This window comes from Procambarus clarkii, chromosome 63 (genome assembly GCF_040958095.1).
Source record: "Procambarus clarkii isolate CNS0578487 chromosome 63, FALCON_Pclarkii_2.0, whole genome shotgun sequence".
Taxonomy (NCBI): domain Eukaryota; kingdom Metazoa; phylum Arthropoda; class Malacostraca; order Decapoda; family Cambaridae; genus Procambarus; species Procambarus clarkii.
The window spans coordinates 17,723,335-17,746,079 of NC_091212.1; the positions used below are offsets into that span (position 1 = coordinate 17,723,335).

A 22,745-nucleotide genomic window follows, 5' to 3' on the forward strand; every position below is an offset into this window, starting at 1 on the left:
CAGTCATGTGTATGGAGTTCTTATGGGCCTACCGAGGACCACGAGCCAGAACTTGGCTCCCCTATAAAGAAGCAAGGGGAGCAATGGCCTATAGAAACCCCCGTGTAATTGGAAGCATTCTATGTCTGCCATCGACCGGGTTAGGCATCCAGGAAGGTAGGCATCCCAAAACAAACCCCCTATTCTGGTGAAAATTGCAACCAAAAGCCAAACAAGTGGATAGAACTCCCCAAACAAAAACGAGCAAATTAGTATGACATCACCCGTCGTTGCGCCGCTGTCTGCGCAGCCCTCCCACTCCCTGGGAGGGGGGAGGGGTAGCCCCAGGCCTACCGCGCCGGCGATCCACACCCCAGTTCTTGAGGCTGATGCTATCGGTTCGGTTGTGTGCTCTGGCTCCAGTATTTTTACGGCGCTGTGCCTTGAGTGTGGCTGCTGTTCTCCAGGGGTGCGAGAGCCAGGAGTTATTCCTCAGTATTCAGGCTGCATGCGCCTAGGGTTCCCTTCCCTAGGTGCCTTGTAAGTACTGCCTTTGGAGCTTGGGGTTACCTTCCACAAATTCCTCGGGGTCTGCCTGTGTGTGTCTGTTTTACTGCTCGGTTTCTCGGTCGCCCTTTGAGTACTTGGGTGTTTTGTCTCCCTAGTTTACCTTAGGGTAAGAGTTAGTTTTCGCACTGGTAAGGGGCGCAGGGTGCTGCGCAGCTAGTTGTCACCTATCACAGCGGCCGGCTCTGTTCCTTGGGGTACATTGTCCTCGTGTGAGGTTTCGTTTTTCTTTTTCTTTTTGCCTTGGTGGGAGGTTCTGCCCTATTTGCCACTGGTGTTTGGCCTCACCCTGATACATGGTGGTGCTCCCTGCTTGGTCCCCATGAGTGTACACGTCCCTGGGGTTCAGCTTTTAGACAGTTTGTTTGGTAGTTTTGGTTGCCGGTTAGCAGTACCCTGCCTGGGTTTACCTTAGCACAAGTCCTCTTCAAGTAAAGGCTCAGGATCCTGGGAATCCCCTAGGGGATGCTTGGGTCTGATAGATGTGACCCCGGGGCCCCCCCCCCCTCGCTTCGTGCGAGTTTGAGGGTGATTCGATTCCCTCATCTCAGGGCGACTCTCACTCTTTTGCCTCCGTCACGCAGCCTGTTGGGTTGGTGACACTTTCGACCGTGAGTCCTGTAAGTATTGTTGCTCGCTGGTGACTCAATTTACCCAATCTGTGGATAATCATCTTTGGGTACAGGCTGTGTACATTCTATTGGCTGTGTACATTGTACCCAATGTGTACATTGGGTACAGGTACATTCTAGGTTTCGGTTGTTGCAACGCACTCGGTTGAACGCTCACCCGGATGCCCCAGGGCTGCCCCGTTTTGCTCATAGGGACCTGGGCTTGGGGGTGGGAGTCGCTTTGACCCTGGTTCAGTCCGCACCTCCTGGTCCTTCCCCTCCTGTTGTTCATTCTGGTCCCCCTCCCCTGCTTCCGGGCCCCGAAACGTCTGAGGGTTTCGGAGTCGGGGCAGGGGTTGTTAGTTGGTCTTGAGACTCGGGCAGCCTCGGGGGATGCCCCTTCTGGTGTGGCGACGGAGGCATTCGAGTCTCCTCCCCCGGCCGAAGCATCTGGGTCTGACCAGTGGGCCTCATTCTGTCCGGCTTCTACTGCTGCCCCGGCCTTGTCTAGTGGGGTCAGTGCTTGGGGGAGGACTCAGTTTCAGGGACGGAGGACTCCTCCTGCAGAGGAGGACCCTGGGGCTGGGGAAGGACTGACTTTGGGGGTCTTGGGCTCCACTGGACCCCACCTGGGTTTTTCTACCCTCTGAGCGGGGCTTACTGTTACAAGGAGTGGGGTTTTCTTTTACCCCCTCTTCGTACGAGTTGGAGTTGTTGTCTGCCCCTCCCCTGGTTTGTTTCCATGTTCCCTGGGCACTTCGGTTCTGTCTTTCCGGAGGTTTTCGGCTTATCGCATCCAACCTGCTGCGGTGCAGCCGGCCCTTGCAACAAACCTCCTGCGTGACCCGGATTATGCCTCGGCAATGGATCCCTCGGCTTTCAGGTTTGGGACTTCGTTCCCTTTCTGGCTCAGTTACGAGGTTCTGGAGTCGTCCTGGCTGGCGGACTGTCCTGTTTTTACCTTGGAGGCTTGGCACTCCTTTTGCCATTTCCACATGCTTGAGTGGCAGGAGGCTTTGATGGTGCTTCAGGTTTTCCTGGGGGGGGGGGGGGGCGACCTTGAGCACCTCGATGAGTGCTTGTTTGCTCCTGCCCTTTCCCAGGATGTCATTCAGCTCCATGTGCAAGCTCCTTCCCTTTCGGTGGCGCAGGTGGCGGAGGACTTGCGCGCTCGGGCCTTTGGTTGCAGCCTTGCACTTCTTTTCCGTCCTGGATCTGTCTTCCGACTGGCTCACAGAGGGTGTGGGGGCGCTTGGGGCTGTTCCTGGGTCTGGCGCCTTGGCCTCAGCGACTTGCTCGTCGGCTGCCTTGCTGAAGCTTTTCGGGCCTGTCTTGCGGGATGCAGTGGCTCTGTTTTGTGCCTCCTGGCTGGCGTGTTGGCAGACGGTGCTTGCCTCTGTGGAATCCGCTTGGGCCTTGGCTCTTAGGATGTCTTCCCCATTTTGCCCTCTTGTGTTTGAGGCTTCCGCCGTTGAGCAGTATATTCAGGCTGCTTCGGCTTCTTGCCGTCCTATGTCGGACTTGCTGGTTCTCCAGGGGTCCCATGGTGGACCTTCCCGGAAGGGTCGTGCCAAGGCTCAGGATTCCTCTCGTCTTGGTAGGCCACTGGTGTCAGGTTCGGGTTCAGCTCCTCCTTCGGACCCGCCTTCGTCTGGTCGGTGCGGTGTTCGCTCTGTGCAAGGTTCTGGGTCTCGTAAGGGGGCGCCGGCTCTTTCGCAGTTCGCTTCATTGACGGGGCGATGGGGGGAGGCTTGCGCTGTTCGCTCACGCCTGGTCCCACGATTTGTGGGCGTTTCGGGTCGTTTCACACGGCATCTGGTGGCGTTGCGTGGCTCCTCCCCTTGCGGGGGTTCGGGGCTGGCGAGGCAGGCTTCTTCCCCTGCGCTCTGTCAGGTCATCTTGGAGTGCGTTTGCTTGGGCGTGGTCGAAACGACAACGTCCCTCAGATGGGTTTCCCGTCTGTTTCCAGTCCCGAAACGGGACTGTGCGGACCTGCGGTTCATTCTGGACTTGTCCTGTCTGAACCCCTGGGTTCATTGCCCCTCCTTTCGGATGACCATGCTGTCCCAGGTTCGGCTCATGTTGGAGCTGGCCGCTTGGATGGTGTCCCTGGACCTCCGGGACGCTTTTGGGCATGTCCCGATTCATGGGGGCTCGGGGACTGTCTCGGTTTTGTTGTGGGGCTTCGTGTTTACCGGTTTCGTTGTCTTCCGTTCGGTTTGAACCTGGCACCTCGCATTTTCACGCAGCCGTGGTGACCCGTCTGCATATGTTAGGTGTTCGGGTGTTGGCCTACCTCGACGACTGGCTGGTTTGAGCTCCCAGCCAGTCTGCTTGTTTGCTAGCTAGGGTTCTGGTTCTTTCTCAGCTCGCCGGGTTCAGGTTCTTGGTGAACTGGAGGAAGTCCCATCTGGTTCCCTCCCAGGTTCGGACCTGTCTGGGCCTTGTGTGGGACTCTCGGACCGCTTCCTTGTCTCTTTCTTCAGAGTCTCTTCTGCGGCTGTGGTTCCGCTTGTGTCTGTTTCTGGGGGGCTCCCGGGCCACCCGGCAGTTGCTTGAGGGTCTGTGCGGGAGCCTGAATTTCGCGATGCTGGTCTACCTGCCGGGTCAGGTTTGACTTCATCGACTGTTCTGGTTCTTTTTGGGACGTCTCTTCCGCCTCTCTCGCGATCGTTGGGTTCGGACCCCGGGGGGCTTTGCGTTGGTTGCTGCGTCACCGGCTTCCTTTTCGGATTTTTCGGTATTCAGTGCCTTGGCGCCTACCTGAGCCTCGCTTGATGTGTTTACGGGCGCGTCGTCTCTCGGCTGGGACTTTGTGACCAGTGCTCAACAGGCCGGCCAGGGACGGTGGGGGTCTGTCCTTCTGTCGAGCCCACAGCTGTGCAGGAGTTCGTGGCAGTGTGGTTTGTTCTTCGGAGGATTCGAGTTGCCGATTCGGCTCCATTCGAACTGCTCTCCGGTGGTTCATTGTCTGAACCAGGGGATGTTCGATGCGGTCCTTAGCTCTTTGGCGCTGGTCGCTTCGGGTGACTCGTCTGCTGAGTTCTTGGAGTTTGGCTGTCCTGGCAGTTCACGTGTACGGAGTGTCCACCGTCTAGGCCGACGGCCTGTCTTGTTGCGCTCCCCTCTTCACGGAATGGACGGTCAACGCCGACTCCTTCCGTTGGCTTTGCCAGATGTTCGGACGCCCCGAGGTGGACCTCTTCGCGTCGGCGTGGTAACGGCGCCTTTCTCTGTATGTGGCACTCTTTCCCGACTGCGAGGCCGTCAGAGACGACGCCTTTCGGCAGGACTGGTCGAGGTGGGGGTTCCTGTACCTCTTTCCCCCAGTTCAGCTGTTGCTCCAGGTCCTGACTCGCTTGGAGACTTACCAGGGGAAGAGTAGTCCTCTTGGCCCCTTGGTGGGCAGCCCAGCCATGGTTTCAGGCGCTGCTTGCTCGGTGTCCGAATCCGGAGGTTCTTTTGCGGCTCTGCCTCTTCCAGCAGATCGGACCAGTACGTCAAGTGGATGGTTCGATCTTCTCAAGTCTTCGCGTATGGTATTTTTGACTCGATTTTATCATCTCTATGATGATCAGGTGGCTTCCTTATTAGTGTCCCACCTGTGGGCTTCATCTCGGCGGCTGTATGAAGTTAACTGGCGGTCCTTCTGGTTCTTCTTACGTCTTCGTCGTTGTACTTCGCTTTCTGTTAGGGTGGTGTCCTTTCTCTCTTGGTTGTTCCAGGACTGTCTCCTTATACCTAACACTGTCACCTCGTATTGTGCAGTGCTGGAGGAGCTGCTTCAGCTTGCTCTCGGTATTGGTGTCACATCTGCGCCGTTTCGCAAGCTGTCTCGGGCTTTGTTTCACCTCCGGCCTGCTCATGCACCGCCTGGGCCGTCCTGGTCATTTGACAGTGCTTTATTTTCTTTCTCCTCGTTTTGTTGTGGCCCCCTTCGGTTCCAGATTGTTTTTCGGAGGCTCTTTTCCTGTTGGCATTAGCCTCTGGGGTCGGGTAGGTGAGCTTCATGCTCTCCTCCGGCGCAGAGGTTTCTGCTCCTTCGATCGGGGTGATCGGATTGTTCGTTTGCAGCCTCCTTCTTCTTTTCTGGCGAAGAATGAGACTGCTGTGTTCCGGAGGGGTCCCTGGATTGTTGATGCTTGCTTGGTTGGTTCGGCCGGGGGTGCATCATGTTTTGTGTCCGGTTGCGGCTCTCCGCCGTTATTTGCGTGCCATGGCTTCTGTGTCCGTGGACGCGCTTTGGGTTGATCCAGTTTCCCTTCTTCCCTGTTTGAGGGTGCAGGTCTCCCAGGTCGTCCGCAGGGTTATTAACCTTTAAGTTGTGCAACACAGCGTATGATGTGTTCAATGACTTGCTATAAAATGCACATCCCATCATATGATGTATTGGAGTACTACGCAAGATTTAAACGGCCCGCAGATACACAGGGTTCATTTCATCTTTATCAGGGCTCTTGTAAACAGACGCCATTTAAAAAAAAAATCGTGGGCCAAGTTCCTGGTTGTGAGGGCCTCAGTATTTAGTGAGTCACCTAGCCTGACGCACGCAGCATGAGCTCACAGCACTGCTGTTCAGCTTGTGACCACAGCATCGCCTAAAAATGCCATAATATATATGTTCATGCTATTATTTAGTGATATTATTACAGAAGACCCCCTGACTGTGATAAAAATGACCAGGATTCTGATAATAGCAGGATTGTTGTGATAATTAGTGCTGTAGTGGGAGGAGTAATCTTGGTGGGGAGGGAGGTAGCATTGTCTGCTGACTCTGTGTGACCACCTTTTACTGTCTGGACTCACTATACCAGCTTAGTTGTTCACTATGGTGAACAAAACATGCAGGTACTTATATATAACATCTGTATATAAAAGCAAAAACAGTATGGTGGGAGGAGAATGGTGGCGAGTCAGGTGAGGTGAGGGAGGGAGAAAGTGGCAGCCAGTGGCGGCACTGCCACTCGGCATACCAACTTAGTGGTTTGTTATGGTGAACACAAATGTAGATACTTTTATATATAACATGTATATACAGTGTAATAACAGCAAAAGGAGTGTGGGGAAGAAGCCATTTTGGTGATGGGGTGGCAACATCTGCATGATTTGTCATGTTGGTAGAGGTGGCACTATGCTCTTTGGGCATTATACTGGCTTAGTTGAACAATTATGGTGAACAAAACATGTAGATACTTATATATAACGTCTGTATATAGGGTAATAACACCACAAACAGTATTGTTGGGGGTGAAATTTTAGTGCGTCTGACCTTGGATGTGTGAGGGAGGCAGCCGCCAGCTTCCCGGGCAGAAACATCAAATTCTTCACAGATTAAGAAAGTAATTAGAAACAGAGCAATGCAAAAGATGTACAGTGACCACAACACAGCAGTTGCAACATCGGGATCTGCGGGTTGGTACAAGAATTCAACCAACTACGAACCGCTTAGTTTGATGAAAGGGAGCAGTAGAGCAACAGAAGGGCACTTACATTGCATCAGGCTTGGATACCCATGTGCATGGGAAATAGGCTTACAGGTTCCGGAAGATGAGAGGAAATGTCAGCACTGTGGAGAAATGCCCGACAGACCACTGGAACATTATCTAACACAGTGCACAGTTACAAACCCATTAAGATTTCAACTTAGATTCAACAGAGCAGAAGAAGTTGTTAAACACACATGGCAAAATCTTACTGAAGCGACCATACGAGTAATAAATACTCATACTCCGCCCAAGTAAAACAAACAAGCAACACTTAGTGGGCCAGCCAGAGGCTTAGGGCCCGCGCAGGAATAACCCTGGAAAAAAAAAAAAAAAACGCCAGCTGACTGTATAGCAACGTCTCTTAGTGCCTGAACTAACTATATCAGCTAAGTTGTACAGTTGTGGTGAACAAAACATGTAGATACTTATATATAATATTTGTATGTAGTGAATAAAAGCAAAAACAGTATTGTGGGAGGAGAATGTGGTCAAGTCAGGTGAGTTGAGGGAGGGAGGAAGAAGTGGCAGCCAGTGGCGGGCTGCCACTGCCACTGAGCATACCAACTTAGTGGTTCGTTATGGTGAACACGAATGTAGATACTTATATGTAACGTCTGTATATAGTGAATAAAAGCAAAAACAATATGGTGGGAGGAGAATGTGGGCGAGTGAGGTGTTGAGGGAGTGAGTGGCAGCGAGTGGCTGGCTGGTGTGTGGCGGTCACTCCTCGTTGCTTTTTGACTCATAATACCAACTTAGTGGTTCGTTATGGTGAACAAAACATGCAGATACTTATATATAACCTGTGTATATAGTGTAATAACCGACAAAGTATTTGTTCACTGTTTGATGAACATAATAATTGAATCAACAATATGCACACCATAATTTTGAGTACAGCAATGATTCACTCATTTTATTATATAAATATATCACACTACACACAATTGAATAATACGACAGCAAAAAAACTATGAAATATCAATCAGACATTGAAATAATTAGGTAATTATCTCTTTGTGGCCACTCCTGCCTGACAGCTGGCAAGCAACAGACCGTCTGGGACGCACGCTGAGTCGGCGCCTGTTTTTTGCCAGACTTCCCCACCCTAAAGCGGGCAATATATGCCACTTACGGTTTTTTTACTTTTGTTCCCACGATCAGAGAACACACATGAACAGATTTAGAAGAAAAAATATATATATATATATTTTTTGTATGCCCCTGTGGGTGACAAATGCTAATTAGCCCTGAGCAACACAAGGATTCAGGCTAGCCAGCCTGCGGTCTATCCCCATGCACATAATGTCCGCAAGTTCTCGGCTCTAGCTGCCGTCTTTGGCAATATGTTCTGGGTTGACATTCAGACGCGGGAATTTTGGCATTCGAACAGGGTCCTGACTGTTCGTTACCTTGTAATATTCCTGGGCCCAGTTGGGCCTGTGTCGCTTTGGGTCAGTGGATGCAGCCTGTTGTCTCGACTTGGGGTTGAGGAGTGAGCAGCAACCGCTTCACGGGTAAGTCCCTATTCTTTTCCTCTGTGGGTAGTTAGCTCCGGGGAGTCATAGGGGCTCCCCCCCAGAAAACCAACGTTGAATGTAATGAAACGCCATTTTCTGGGTGAGTCCTGGAGGCTCCCCGGCATCCCTCCCTCCCTTCGGTTGGCAGTTTTTTCGCGTGTTTTGACATCCAGCCTCAGAACTCGGGTGTGGATCGCCGGCACGTTAGGTCTGGGGCTACCCTTCCCTCTCCCGGGGAGGGTGGGGCTGCACAGACAGCAACGTGACGACGGATGAAGTCATACTAGTTTGCTCATTTTTGGGGGGGAGAGTTCTATTCACTCGTTCGGCTTTTGGTTGCAGTTTTCACCAGAATAAGGGTTTGTTTTGGGATGCCTACCTTTCTGGGTGCCTAACCCGGTCAATGGCAGACATAGAATGCTTCCAATTACACAGGGGTTTCTATAGGCCATTGCTCCCCTTGCCTCTCTAGAGGGGGCCAGGTTCTGGCTCGTGGTCCCCGGTAGGCCCATAGAACTCCATACACATGACTGATGCCAAAGTCTGACATTAGCATATCAGCCTAGTAAGCTATGGGAATCACCCCAGAAAATGGCGTTTCATTACATTCAACGCTGGTTTTTATGGCATCTCTCCTGGGCCTCCTGTATTCACCTAGTTTTTCTTGCGAGCGTTGAACTCTGCTCTTTCGGCCTGCCTCTCAACTGTCAATCAATCAACTGTAACTAACTACTAACTAACTTATTTTTCTTTCCCACACACACACACACACACACACACAGGCACACCCCCAGGAAGTAGCTCCGTAACAGCTGTCTAACTCCCAGGTACCTATTTACTGCTAGGTAACAGGAACATCAGAGTGAAAGAAACTTTGCCCATTTGTTTCTGCCTGGTCCGGGAATCGAACCCGGTCCACAGAATTACGAGTCCTGTGCTCTGTCCGCTCAGCTACCAGACCTCCTGTGTAGTTGGTCTGGTTACCCAATAATGTCTTTAGAGTTACCTTGGGGTCCCATCATCTCTTGTTTAGTGCCTGGGTCTCCTGCTTTAGCTGCTAGGGACACTGGCATACCTGATCTGTTGCCTTGTTCTCTGGGTTCATACCCTGGGGTGGGACTTGGGTCTTGTGCCTTGGCTGTGGAAGTGCATGCCTCTTGGCCATATTTTCAAATATCGCAGTTTATCCAATTCTTGATGTGTGTGTTTTGGGTCTCCAGGTGGGTTCCTGGATCTTCTGGGGAGCTTTCCTGGGCCCCCTGTAGAGTTCTCTGCCTGTCAGGGTGCATGGTACATTACCTGCCTTTCCAGTGATGGTTTCCAGATCAACAAAAATGAAGCCAGTTCCTGGGTGGGTGACTGGGTTGTTCTCTGACTATTAATGTTTCTGCCCAAGTTACCCAAAGCTTTGTCTAGAGGTTCCGTGTCTTTTTATGGGACCATCTTGAGGTTATTTTGAGAAGATTTCGGGGTTTAGCATCCCCGCGGACCAGTCCTCGACCAGGCCTCCTTTTTGTTACACGCCCCCCAGGAAGTAGCTCCGTAACAGCTGTCTAACTCCCAGGTACCTATTTACTGCTAGGTAACAGGAGCATCAGGGTGAAAGAAACTGCCCATTTGTTTCCACCTCCACCGGGGATCGAACCCAGAACCTCAGGACTACGAATCCGAATTGCTGTCCACTCAGCTGTCAGGCCCCTTCACACACTGCCACAGGCTGCTGTTTCTTATTCTTTCATTATTTGCTATTCATTCTGGGGCTTCTCTCTGTGGGCCTCACCAGTTTGACTTTGTGCCCTTGTTGGGTGGCATTCTGCATGTTCACATTCCTGCATTTAGTTACATTGCACTCTATTTGCCCTAATTATGTGGTAAGACAATTGGCAAAGTTCCTTGTTATAGTAGGGCTAAGATTAATGAGTGCTTGGCATCTTACCAGTGTTCTGGGTGGACCCTGGCTGTTGGCTCTGGGAGCAACTGAGAAGCCACTCAGAATGGATTGTTTTAGTTCTCACCATCTTGTTTCTTAGTTTATACCACATGTGCTCTTCATTATACGGTGGAACCTCAATTCAATGAATAAGATCCTTGGGGAAGCCAAGGCCCTATTTATTTAAAATCAAGTTCTTTGGTTCATCTTAATTTTGAGAATCCCAGTTTTTGTTTAATATTATGAGTCCTTTTTTCTTTGAAAATGAGATTTGAAGGCTAGTGCATTGGAAATATGCATTTAGTTAACTCTGTTTACAGACAGGTTGTCTTCATAGTTGTTCCTCATATGATAGGTTGAAATTAAAATCTCGCTAGGTGAACGTACAGTGTGGAAAATATTAAGGTATTAACAGTAACATACTTAATATGGCTCTAGTCATGTTTTGATGAATTTTGTAGATGGACTCAACTTTACAAAAAAGTAGTTGGAGCTGTGGGAAAGCTTTTGAAAATATTAAGTGCAAAGTTTGTGGTTCGATTTCATTTTGAGTTAGCAAGGTTTTTGCTCACTCAGGTATGGCCTTGTTACCTTTTAAAAATAAGTTTTGAGGTTGGGGTTGTGAAAAATAAGGTAGAGGTGGTTAAATGTTTTTGCTGACATGTTCATTTGGTAGTTGTCTGTTATATTATAGGTTGAAATGAAAATGTTGCTAAGTGAAATTAGCCCATATAGCATGGGAAATTCAGTCTGGAGGCATCTCCATGATGCATTTCTCGTGCCCAACAAATTACAGTATGCAAAAACATTTTTGCATACTGTAATTTGAGGATACAACTATTCACCCCTTGAAAATAGTTTTTATTGTGAGCAGGTTCGTGAGTGAAGGAGACACTGTGGCACAGTTTGACAGCATTTGTGAAGTACAGTCTGACAAGGCTTCTGTCACTATCACGAGCCGTTACGATGGCGTGATTCGCAAGTTATATTATGAAGTTGATGACACTGCTTTTGTGGGCAAAGCACTTGTGGATATTGAAGTGTCCAAAGAAGGTGAGGAATAATACAATACAGTATATTACTGTATATTCATGTTTATTTTTAGGACATTAGGTGCTATACAGTATTTACTTAAAAGCAGCTAGATGATTTTGTGCATTAGCTGATAAATACAAAACAACATACTGCTGCTTGCCACAGTTTTGTTTGACGGAGTAAGAAAGGTTACCTCACTTTAGATCTAATTCATAAGATAGTTTTGCACATTTTGCCATAAACAGATGACTCGGTAGGAGCAGAGGTACAAGAAGGAGAAGCCATATCTGTTGGTCGTCCTGTGGAAGGGGCTGCCATTGAAGCAGGCAACTTCACACTTCCGAAAGGAAAAATTCTCACAACCCCATCAGTGAGAAGAATTGCAATGGAATACAAGGTATATGTAGTGAATGCATTTCAGCCTCTCTCCACTGTCATCCTGGGTGGGAAGGCATGATCCTGGAATAAATTTGAGAACTAAAGGTTAAGGGTTAGTAATTCACTTTATGCCCTTTCGAATTTAAATACAGTGTTGCATAACGTGATATTTTGTTTAGTTTAACAGTCCATATTTTGCACATTGCATCCATAGTAGCTATAGGTTCTACATACAGGTATTTGAAAGATGGGTTGTAATCTTGGTCTTCATCTCCTACTTTGAAAATTACTTGAAAATGAACTCTCTACCACTCTGATTCATTCAGTACAGTATAACAAAACTGTTTTATTAAAGTCCTCTATTGATTTACCAGCATTCAAACTCCATGTCTTTCCATGACATTTTCATTCTTTTAACTTTCTAGCACAAATGACTCAGAATGGAGATTTTTTCTGCTCTAACTTAAGTTTTTATGCATGTCTCAATAGCTCCTGCTACACCATGCCACCCCTGTTTCTTCCAGGCTGCTGCCTTCCCAACCACAAGTGGGAAATGGTGTAATAATGATGTTGATGACTTCTTAATTGTGTTTGGATGACCACTATTACAAGGAAAACAATTGTATTGGATGTTCAGTAAAAGATATAAAAAATTACCTTTAAAATCATTGATAATATTATAATGATGACTTATATATGAACTGCATTCCTGTTGGATGACCTCTAAAAAAAAAAAACCAGCAAGAGCCAGAAGTTACCTTTAAAATCATTGAAGATAACAAGTGGGAGGAGACAAGGATAAGGTGGAGTGAGAAGAATCAAGTGCAGGCAGTAGATTAAAATGTATAGTATCATTTGGTTTTAATATATTATTTCATCCATATGTCATCTAGTACAAAAAATTGTGATGAAGGAAAGTCCCAATACATGTATAAATGTATTAAAAAACAATCTTCTAATGTAACCTACATCCTTTCTAAGGTACTGTAAGCAATGTCCTGCAGTACGTTGTATACAGCAGGCATGTCAAACATGCGAGCCACATGCGACCCTTAACCAGCATACCTGTAGCCCGCACAAATTTCAATTCAATTTCTTTATTATGCACCCCATACCCATCCCGTGGGCGGTGGTGTAAAGGGTTGCAGAGGCACATAATCAGTTCAGGAACTGAACCCTCTAGTTCGTTTAGCTAAGCAAATAACAATCTTTTGATGCTAGTTTCACAATTATTAATGTTGTATATGCAGGTACACATACTCATACATACATGTACCTATATATATACATACAGGTTGACTGATAAACACTTGTCATTTCTCATTAAAGTGGGAACTGCACAGACATTTCAGCCAGACATAGCAAAATTGTCATTAAAAAAGAGGTGTCACGCCTCGGGACAAAACACTAAAAATGATTGAATAGTCGTAAATAAATGTTCATTTTCAACTTTTGTAATTTTTGTACAATGTATTTGTTGCCGTTGCATAGAAGTACTGTATATGTTGCCGTTTAAAATTTATTTTTCTGGGGGAAGCCCCGTCGGCCCCCCGGAGCTATTCAGGCTGAATGGATATGTATATCTTTCTTGCATCAGTCAATGCATGGAGTTTTTGCCTACCGGGGACCACAAGCCAGAACCTGGCCCCCTCTACAGAGGCACAAGGAGCAATGGCCTATGGAGAACCCCCCTGTGGTTGGGAGCATTTTATGTCTGCCATTGACCGGGACAGGCACCCAGAAAGGTAGGCGCCCCAAAGCAAACCCCCTATTCTGGTAAAACTATTGCGACCGAAGGCCGAATAAGTGGACAGAACTCTCCAAACGAAAATTAGCAAATTAGCATGACGTCATCATGTCGCTGCGCCGGTGTGTGCGCACCCCCCCCTCCCCGGGAGGGGGAATGGGGAGCCCCAGACCCACCTGCCAGCAACCCAACCTTCAGTTCTTGGCTGATGGAAGTCTGGTGCAGTCGTGCCTCTGGCTCCGGTTTTTGTTTCAGTTCTGTGCCTTGTGGTGTGGGCTGTCTACAGGTGGTGAGTGAGCCAGGAGACATATTCCACAATATTCGGGCTGCATGCGCCTAGGGTTCCCTTCCCTAGGTGTCCTGTAAGTACTGCCCTTGGGGCTTGAGGCTTTCTTCCACAAGTCACCTCGGGATCTACCTCCACTGTGCCGTTTACTGCTCGGTACTTGGCCACCCTTGGAGTCAGCTCGGTTTTTTCTTACCCTTATTTGTCTCTGGGTAGGGGGTAGTGATTGTCACTGGTAGGGACGTGGGGTACTGCACAGCTAGATTTCACATATGACAGCGGCTGGCTCTGTTCCGCCTGGGTACGTTGTCCTCTTGTGTTTTTTTTTTTTTTTTTTTTTCTTCTTCTCCTACCTGATGGGGGAGGGGGTCTGCCTTTGTGGTCCCCCATTGCTGTTCTTGGGGTATATATATTTATATACAATGGGGCCTCGACTTACAATGCTAATCCGTTCCCAGAGACGGATCGGAAGTCGAAATATCGGAAGTCGAAGCGAATTTTCCCATAAGAAATAAAGGGATTTGAATTAATCCGTTCCCCACCCTCCAAAATATTAACATAAAAATGCATTTTATACTGAATACAATGTTTTTTCTAACTACAATACAGCACCAAAGTTACTCTTACCTTTATGGAGGGCTCTTGATGGCGTATGGAAGATGGTGATGGGGGAGGAGGAGAGTTGTTCCTGTTTGGAAGAGGAGTCCCCTTCCATTATCACATCAGGCAGTGATGTTTTCTCTGGGGTACTCTCTCTCCTACGTTTTGCCTGAATACCACTAGGACCTGGTTGTGGTTCAGTGCTTGTTTGTCTCACTACAAATTTGTCAAGAGACATTTGTTTTTCCATTCGTTTTAACATTTGTCTGTAATGTTGCATCACTTTAGCACCCATAATGTCCTTTTTCTTAGCTAGTATGGTGGATATCGTTGACTGAGATTTGTTGTACTGCCTAGCCAGTTCACCTACCTGCACACCATCTTCATATTTACGAATGATCTCTTGTTTCTGCTCTATGGTCATTCTTACATGGGATCTCATATGTTGAGCCTTACCACTGACTTTCCTGGGACTCATGGCGTATTATATAATAATTGCTTTAATGTTCAAAATGCAAAAAATCACCACAAAAGCGGAATTTCTTATAGGCGCGATAGTCACTAAGCGGGTAGCTGTAGTAAACTGAGGCAGGTCGGACCGCGTGACCGGGAACCACGCGCTCGGCCAACCCGAACGTGTACCAACAAATATCGGATGTCGACGACACCATTGGATGTCGAGTCGCATTTTTCGATTAAATTTATATCGTAACTCGAAATTATCGTAAGTAGGGGCAATCGTATGTCGAGGTGCCACTGTATTTCTGTGTTTGGTGGTCCTCCTCGCTTGGCCCCCGTGAGTGGACACATCCCAGGGGTTCAGCTTTAGCAGTTTGTTTGGTAGACTTGGGTGCCGGTTCGCAGTACCCTGCCTGGGCTTCCCTTAGCGTGTAACCATGGCTAAGGGCCCTGGGAAACCCCACAGGGGCTACGTGGTCCAATGGATGTGACCCCTGAGTTCCCCTTCACGTCTTGCGAGTTTGAAGGTTGCTCTGTCCCTTTGTCTCGGTGACACTCGCCTGTTTTGCCTCCGCCTGTTGGGTCAATGATTGTTTTGACCCGGAGTCGTGCGACATGTGTTGTCTATCAACACATGCTCCCGTTCACCCAAGCCACTGATAATGACGTGTGGGTGCAGGCAGCTGCGGCGTTGCATGCTAGGTTTGCAGCAGGTTGCTGCAACGCTCAAGGTTTGTTGCGGCCCCGGATGCCCCGAGACTGCCTTGTTTTGGTTAAGGGGTCCGGACATGGGGGTGGGAGTCGCTTCACCTCTGGTTCCATTCGTTCCTCCTCATCCTTCCCCTTCTGTTGTGCATACTTCCTTCCTCTTGCTTCCAGCTCCGAACCGTAGGTGGGTTTCGGGATTGGGGCAGGGTCTGGTTGGGTTGGCCATCTCTGGGGCTTTCCTCTTCCAGGGTGGCGGCGGAGGCATTCGAGCCTGTTCCTGCAGCCGTGCCGTATGGGCTGTATATATTTGTATATATTTGTACGGTTGCTCCAGCTTTTACTTGCGGGGCAGGGGCTTTGGGGAAATGACTCGGCCCCGGGTCCTGCCATAGGGGTTCCTGGGGTTGGGGAGGGGTTGTCTGGGGGGCCTAGGCCCCGTTTTGCCTCGTTTGGGGCTTTGTACCCTCAGAGCGGGGCTTGCAGTTCCTCAGAGTGGGGTTTTCCCCTCCCCCCTCTGCATTTGTGTTGGTCTCGGGTCTACCCCTCCCCGGGTTCGGTTCCATGTCCCTTTCGGTTTGTTCGGCTCCGTCCTTCCTGGGGGGTACTTTTCACCCCTTTCTGCACCATTTTCGCGCTTATGTTGCCTTGCTATTCCCTTCGTTTCGGGATCCTTGCACGTCCCTTGGTTTGGGGTGTCTTTGGGCCCATATGTGCCTCTGTGTGCTTGTACTTGTACTTCACCTTCTAGTGTGTGGTCTGGTCATCATACTTTAGCCACATTATTGTGACTCATCGCCTGCAACCTCTTTGGTACTTCCATTGTTCTTGGAACGTCTGTTGACTTCCAGTGAGGTTTCCCTCCAGTCCTGCTTTTGTATTCACATCGTCTCTCCTTCCTGTTTCGATATTCCTCATATTCGTTACCTTGCCTTGTTCGTATGTACGTACACCTTGCTGGTGTATGTACGATATGTGTACATACGACTGGTGTACGAGCTGCACCACCCGGAAGACGGGTGGTGCGATTCGTACCTCGGGCGCTGGTTCCCGGCGTGATCATTTTGTTTCTGGGCAGTGTACACGTGTGTTGTTGTTCCGCATTCTTTCTCACAGATTCTACGCAGTTTTTGCTCTTCTTCTTTCCGGTCATAACCCCCTGGATACTTGGTGTTCTGAAGCGAGTGTGGGGCGGCTCTAAGTGGCGCCTCCTCTGCCTCTGTACTGCATGCACCTCGTATTCTACTGGGCATGCACCTCTGGATGGTCTCCACTAGGGATGCTCCTGTTACATTGCACAGCTCAGCTGTGTCATGACACGATGGGGTGTGTTTTGCAGGTGAGATTGTACTGTCTGGCGAATCTGTCGGCTGGGTGCTGGTTCTTGCAATTTGGTGGAGTACTCGCCTCGTTATGCTTGCGGGGGTTCAGCTCTGGCTCTTTGGTCCTGCCTTTCCACTGTCAATCATCAGGTGTACAGCTTCCTGAGCCTACTGGGTTCTATCTTCTCTACATTTGCGACTGTGTATAAAGTCTTCCTCCACCACATCACTTCCTAGTGCATTCCACTTACTGCCTACTGACACTGAAATAGTTCTTTGTGTGTCTGTGGCTCATTTGGGTACTTAGCTTCCGCCTATGTTCCCTTGTGCGTGTACCACCCGTGTTCAATGATCCATCCTTGTCTACCCTGTCACTTCCCCACTTGACAGGGTAGCGTCATTGGCTCCTAACATGGGTGTTATGTGTTTTGCTTGGACACTTTGTGTGTGTCTTACAGTGACTACTTTGTCCGTGTATCTTGTTGTACTGGGGGGCACTGCCCCGCATTTCGGTGTTTTTTGTTTCTTTTTCGGCGCCTGGGTCTTTTCTTGCTCTTTGGACACACCTTCGTTCCCCCAGTCCATGTTTGTGTCCTCCTTCATCGACTTGGTATCTGGTCTCTGAACACTCCTTCCTTGCCTATCTTCGGTGCCTGGGTGCACCCCTGATATCCGTGGTGTCCCTCTGTGTATGTGTGACCCCCCACTCCACACGTTGTGGTTGATCGTGTACATTGCGTTCCCGGCTGCTACTTGGTCCGTATTCCGGTCTTTTCCCTTGCCTACTTCTGTTTTTCCCCTCTTTGCTACACATGGTTGTGTATCTTGGTCAGCACTTATTGGCTATACTGTTGTTAGGTGCTGGGGTGGGCCTCTGTCCATGTTCCGTTCTCTGATTTTGGACTGCCCCAGTGTTTAATTTTGGTACTGAGTTCCCTTTTTCCTTGTTCTCCCTGCAGGCTTTTGTGTTGCAATGTCTGTGGGAGGTTGTGGACTTCCGGTCAACCGCTCCTGCCCTCCTGGTTCCTTTTCTTGGGACAGGGGTAGCTTGGATTCAGGTCCTGGCTTCTGCTTTTCTTTGTTCTTTTTCCGGAACGTGCGTTTTTGTTCTTGAACGTGCCTCGTTCTTCCCTGCTGGAGCTGGTTGCACTGATCCTTAGGGTTGCCGGGTCCCTGCTTTTCGCTTCGCGTCTCGTGTTTTAGTTCGTAGTGCTTGGTTTCTTCGTTGGCCTCTGCCTGGGCCCTGGCTCTTCAATGTTTTGCCTTGTTGGTTCTTCCAGGGTCCTGGGGGGGGGGGGGGGTGTTCCTCCCGGACGGGACCTTTCTGTTGTCTGAGTTGGTTCCTTTTCAGCTCACCGGAATTGGGTTCCTGGTTCCCTGGCGGTCGTTCCTTCTGGTTTTTGCTAGTCTTGTTTGAGGGCTCTACATTCCTTGGTTCCGATCCTGAGGGACTTTCCGAGGATCCGCGTCTTTTTTGCGGATCGGTCCAGCCCTGTACGGGACTGGTTCGTTCTTCCCCTCGAGTCTTCGCGTCTGGGGTTTTTTGTCTCGTGTTCTCGTCGCTTGTGGGGGCGCTGGTGGCTTTGTTGTTGGTCTCCCACCTGCATGCTTCGTCTCGGCGGCAGTGTGTGGTTTCCTGGCGGTCCTTCTGGTTTTCTTATCACTGCAAAGGGTTCTTCGGTCTCTAATAGGGTGGTCTTGTCTTTTCCTTCGGGGTTGTTCCGGGACCGTCTTCTGGTGCTGTGTACTGTTGCCTCGTATTGGGTGGCGCTGGAGGAGCCACTCCAGCTTGCGTTCAGTGTTGCAGTTCCTTCTGCTCCTTTCCGCTTGCTGTCTTGGGCGTTGTTTCACCTTTGGCCTGATCTTGCACTTCTGGTGCTGTCCTGGTCGTTAGCCCGGGTGGTCTATTTTCTTCTTCTCCTCGGTTTGTCGTGATCACTTTGGTTATGGTGTATTTTTGTTTTTCAGGTCTCCTTCTGTTGGTGTTGACCTCTAGGGGTCGGGTTGGGGAGTTTCCAGCTCTCCTCTGGCGCTCGTGGTTTTCTGCCTCGCTGGTCCTTGTGGTAGGTTGTTCTTTTGATGCAGTCTCCTTCTCGGGTGATGTTTGGGTCTGCTGCTTCCTGAGAGGTCCTGGGGTTGCTGCTTGGTTGGTCAGGCCGGGGTGTTTCCTTTTGTTGTTCGATTGCGGCTCTTTGCTGTTCTCTGCGTGTCTTGGCCTCCAGGGCTGTGGATGCATTTTGGTTTGCCTAGATTCCCTTCCTTCCTTCCTTCCTTCCTGTTCTGGGGTTCGGGTATCTCATGTCATCGGCAAGGTCCTTTCTTTTAGTCTGTGGTCTTGTTTTTATGTTAGGGCGCATGGCGTCCGCCTCCCGGATCCTTCCCTCTTTTCCTTATCTGTGGTGAGGCAGCTCCGGGGATCTGACGGGGCTCCCCCCAGAAAACCAGCGTTGAATGTAATGAAACGCCATTTTCTGGGTGAGTCCCGGAGGCTCCCCGGCATCCCTCCCTCCCTCCGGTCGGCAGTGTTTTTCTAGCTTTTTGACATCCAGCCTTAGAACTGAAGGTTGGGTTGCCGGCGGGTGGGTTTGGGGTTCCTCCTTTCCCCTCTCAGGGAGGGGGGTGTTGTGCAGACAGTGGTGCGGCGACATGATGACATCATGCTAGTTTGCTAATTTTCGGTTGGGAGTTCTGTCCACTTATTCGGCCTTCGGTCACAATAGTTTTACCAGAATAGGGGTTTGTTTTGGGGCGCCTACCTTTCTGGGTGCCTGTCTCGGTCGATGGCAGACATAGAATGCTCCCAACCACAGGGTGGGGGTCTCTATAGGCCATTGCTCCTCGTGCCTCTCTAGAGGGGGGCCAGGTTTTGGCTCGTGGTCCCCGGTAGGCAAGAACTCCATGCATTGACTGATGCCGGAAAGATATACATATCCATTCAGGCTGGATAGCTCCGGGAAACCTCCGAGACTCGCCCAGAAAATGACGTTTCATTACATTCAACACTGTTTTTTTTTTTCCTTTGTTAAACTACTTCATTACTTTGTGTTCATGAATGTGGCTAATTGCTAAACCATTTGTATGTGCATTGTATGTTTCTAAATTTAAGAAATAAAAAAGTCTGCAATAATTTTTATCAAATGACTTTAATTAGTTGTTGTGTACAACCCCTCCTCCGAATAGACAGTATATTTTAATACTAAGTGTAATACAGTAAGTACAATCCTGACTACAGGCTTAGTACATAAATACACTTAATTGCCAGAATCGCACCAAAATATTGTGAATATTAGAGTTTACCTGAAAAGCTATATAGAAAACCACGACCTAACCTAACCTTCTTAGTGTATGAGGACAAGCATTTTATTGCTTCTTAATTACAATTAGTACTTAACATATAGCTATATTGATATTACAGTTTTATAAAACTAATAAAACAAAACTAAAGTCTTTCAATAAATTATAAAGTAACTCAGGATATTTTCAAATTTTGTATAAAATCTGTATTGTTTAATAAAACTGAAAAAGAAATTCCTTATATTTAAAACTTGCATATATAGAATTGAACATGAAAAATTCATCTTAAAATTTTGAGTGTCTTAACAGAAAATGAGGAGAATATATGGGGAGGTAAATGTAACAGCCCCATAAGTGTAACTATGTACTATGCGGGACAGTCAGGCAATGTACTTTTTACATTTAGTATTAAAACACTGTCTATTCGGAGGATACGTTGGGTGTGTGGTCCTCATGACAACACAAATGTGACCTATATAACCCTCGGGGGACCCTCAGTTTGACGTGCCTGGTACTATACAGTACCTTAAGAAAGGATGTATATAGTACTTTGGGAAAGGATGTATATAGTACTTTGAGAAAGAATGTAGGTAGCATCCAAAAATTCGTTTTTTAATATTTATTTATTTATTTATATACAAGAAGGTACATTGGGTTTGTTAGAATACATAGCATAGTACAGTATTTACACTCTTGTAAAGCCACTAGTACGCGCAGCGTTTCGGGCAGGTATACATACTGTATACATACATTTATACATACTGTATTTTGGGCCTTTCCTTCACTTTCATTCAAGCACTGTGGCATTGTTGTAAGTTCCTCCATAAAAAATTTAATATTTGTGTGTTTAAGTAAATTACGCGAGTGATAACACAGTAGTAAGGGATTCATTTCTCCACAGTTATCTTTAATGAAAGCGTTAGTGTTATTTATCACTTGGTCATAATCAAATAATTTGTGCAGTTTTATTAATGAAAACAAGCAATTCAGTTAACTTACATTTACTTCATTTTGTAAACATATTTCAGATTAACTTGTATGATGTTCAAGGAACAGGAAAAGATGGCAGAATCCTGAAGGAGGACTTACTTCAACACTTGGAGGCTATGAAGAGTGAAGGCAAACCTTCTGTTCCTTCAACCCCAGTTATAGGCACAGCTCCTGTAGCATCTAGTAAGAAATATTTATCCAGTACAATGATAATTTTAGGTTTTATGATTTATTTCTGACGTGAGCCCCGTCGGCTCCCTCAGGCTAACTGACTGATATTCACTATATTAATCTAAAGCATTAGTTACTTGGAATTCTTGCTACCAGAAACCAAGAGCCAGAACTTGGCTTCCTCACAGAGGTGCAGGGAGCAATGGCTTATGAACACTATACTTTTTGAGAGTATAGTCATGTCTGCCATTGACTGGGGGTATCACCCAGAAAGGTAGGCAAACCATTACAAACACCTACTGGTAAAACATTGCAACCCAAGACCAAACAGAGCCCAAGAGTCCCCCCCCCCCTCTTCCCAAAAGGAAACAACAAACAAGCAAATGTCTACTAAACTAGCACGCACACGTGTTAGAACCCCCCCCTCTCTCCCCTTTCCCGGGAAAGGGGATGAAGGGGGGGGGGCCCACCTCATCCTTCCCCTTCCTACAGGGGAAGGATGAGGTGGGCCTTTGGTGCAGCGTTTGTGCCAGTGCCTCCTATGGTACCTTCTTCGTATGGCCGGTGCAGTGCTCATTCTGCTGACATGTCAGATTCTCGCTTTTCTTGTTTTCTTTAACCCTTGTGTTGCTCAGTGCTAATTAGCATTTGTCACCCACAGGCGCATACCAAAAAGAAATATATTTTTTCTTTTAAACCTGTTAATTTGTGTTCTCTGATCATGGGAAAATAATAAAATCGTAAGTGGCATATATTGCCCACTATAGGGCGGGGAAGTCTGGCAAAAAACAGGCGCTGATTCAGCGTGCGTCCCAGACGGTCTGTTGCTCTCCAGCTGTCAGGCAGGAGTGGCCACAAAGAGATAATTACCTAGTTATTTCAATGTGTCCGATTGATTTTTCGTAGTTTTTTTGCTGTAATATTATTCAATAGTGTGTAGTGTGATATATTTCTATAATAAAATGTTTGAATCATCGCTGTACTCAAAATTATGGTGTGCATATTGTTGATTCAATTATGTTCATCAAACAGTGAACAAATACTTTGTTGGTATTACACTATATACTCAGGTTGTATATAAGTATCTGCATGTTTTGTTTACCCTAACGAACCACTAAGTTGGTATTATGAGTCAAAAAGCAACGAGGAGTGACCGCCACACACCTGCCAGCCACTCGTTGCCACTCACTCCCTCAACACCTCACTCACCCACATTCTCCTCCCAATATACTGTTTTTGCTTTTACCCACTATATACAGACGTTATAACGAACCACTAAGTTGGTGTGCTGAGTGGTAGTGTCAGTGGCAGCCAGCGGTAGCCGCCACTGGCTGTCACTCCCTCCCTCACCTCACCTGACTCGCCCACATTCTCCTCCCACAATACTGTTTTTGCTTTTATTCACTATATACAGATGTTATATATAAGTATCTATATGTTTTGTTCACCACAACTGTACAACTAAGCTGATATAGTTAGTTCAGGCATTAAGAGACGTCGCTATACATAGTCAGCTGGCGGCTGCCTCCCTCACACACATTCAAGGTCAAACGCACTAAAATTTCACCCCCAGCAATACTGTTTGTGGTGGTATTACCCTATATACACACATTATATATAAGTATCTACATGTTTTGTTCACCATAACTGTTCAATTAAGTCGGT

The 22,745-nt window shown here is 47.9% G+C and overlaps 1 protein-coding gene across 2 annotated transcripts in view; it reads left to right on the top strand.

Annotated features, from left to right (window-relative positions):
- The window catches only part of Dbct (Dihydrolipoamide branched chain transacylase E2), a 68,387-nt gene that overhangs the window by 8,050 nt on the left and 37,592 nt on the right, over positions 1-22,745 (top strand). For both annotated transcript variants that reach the window (XM_045760626.2, XM_045760627.2), the window contains exons 3-5: positions 10,968-11,146; positions 11,374-11,525; positions 20,948-21,092. In XM_045760626.2, coding sequence (XP_045616582.2) covers positions 10,968-11,146; positions 11,374-11,525; positions 20,948-21,092 — 476 coding nt within the window. The remainder of the gene's footprint in view (positions 1-10,967; positions 11,147-11,373; positions 11,526-20,947; positions 21,093-22,745) is intronic.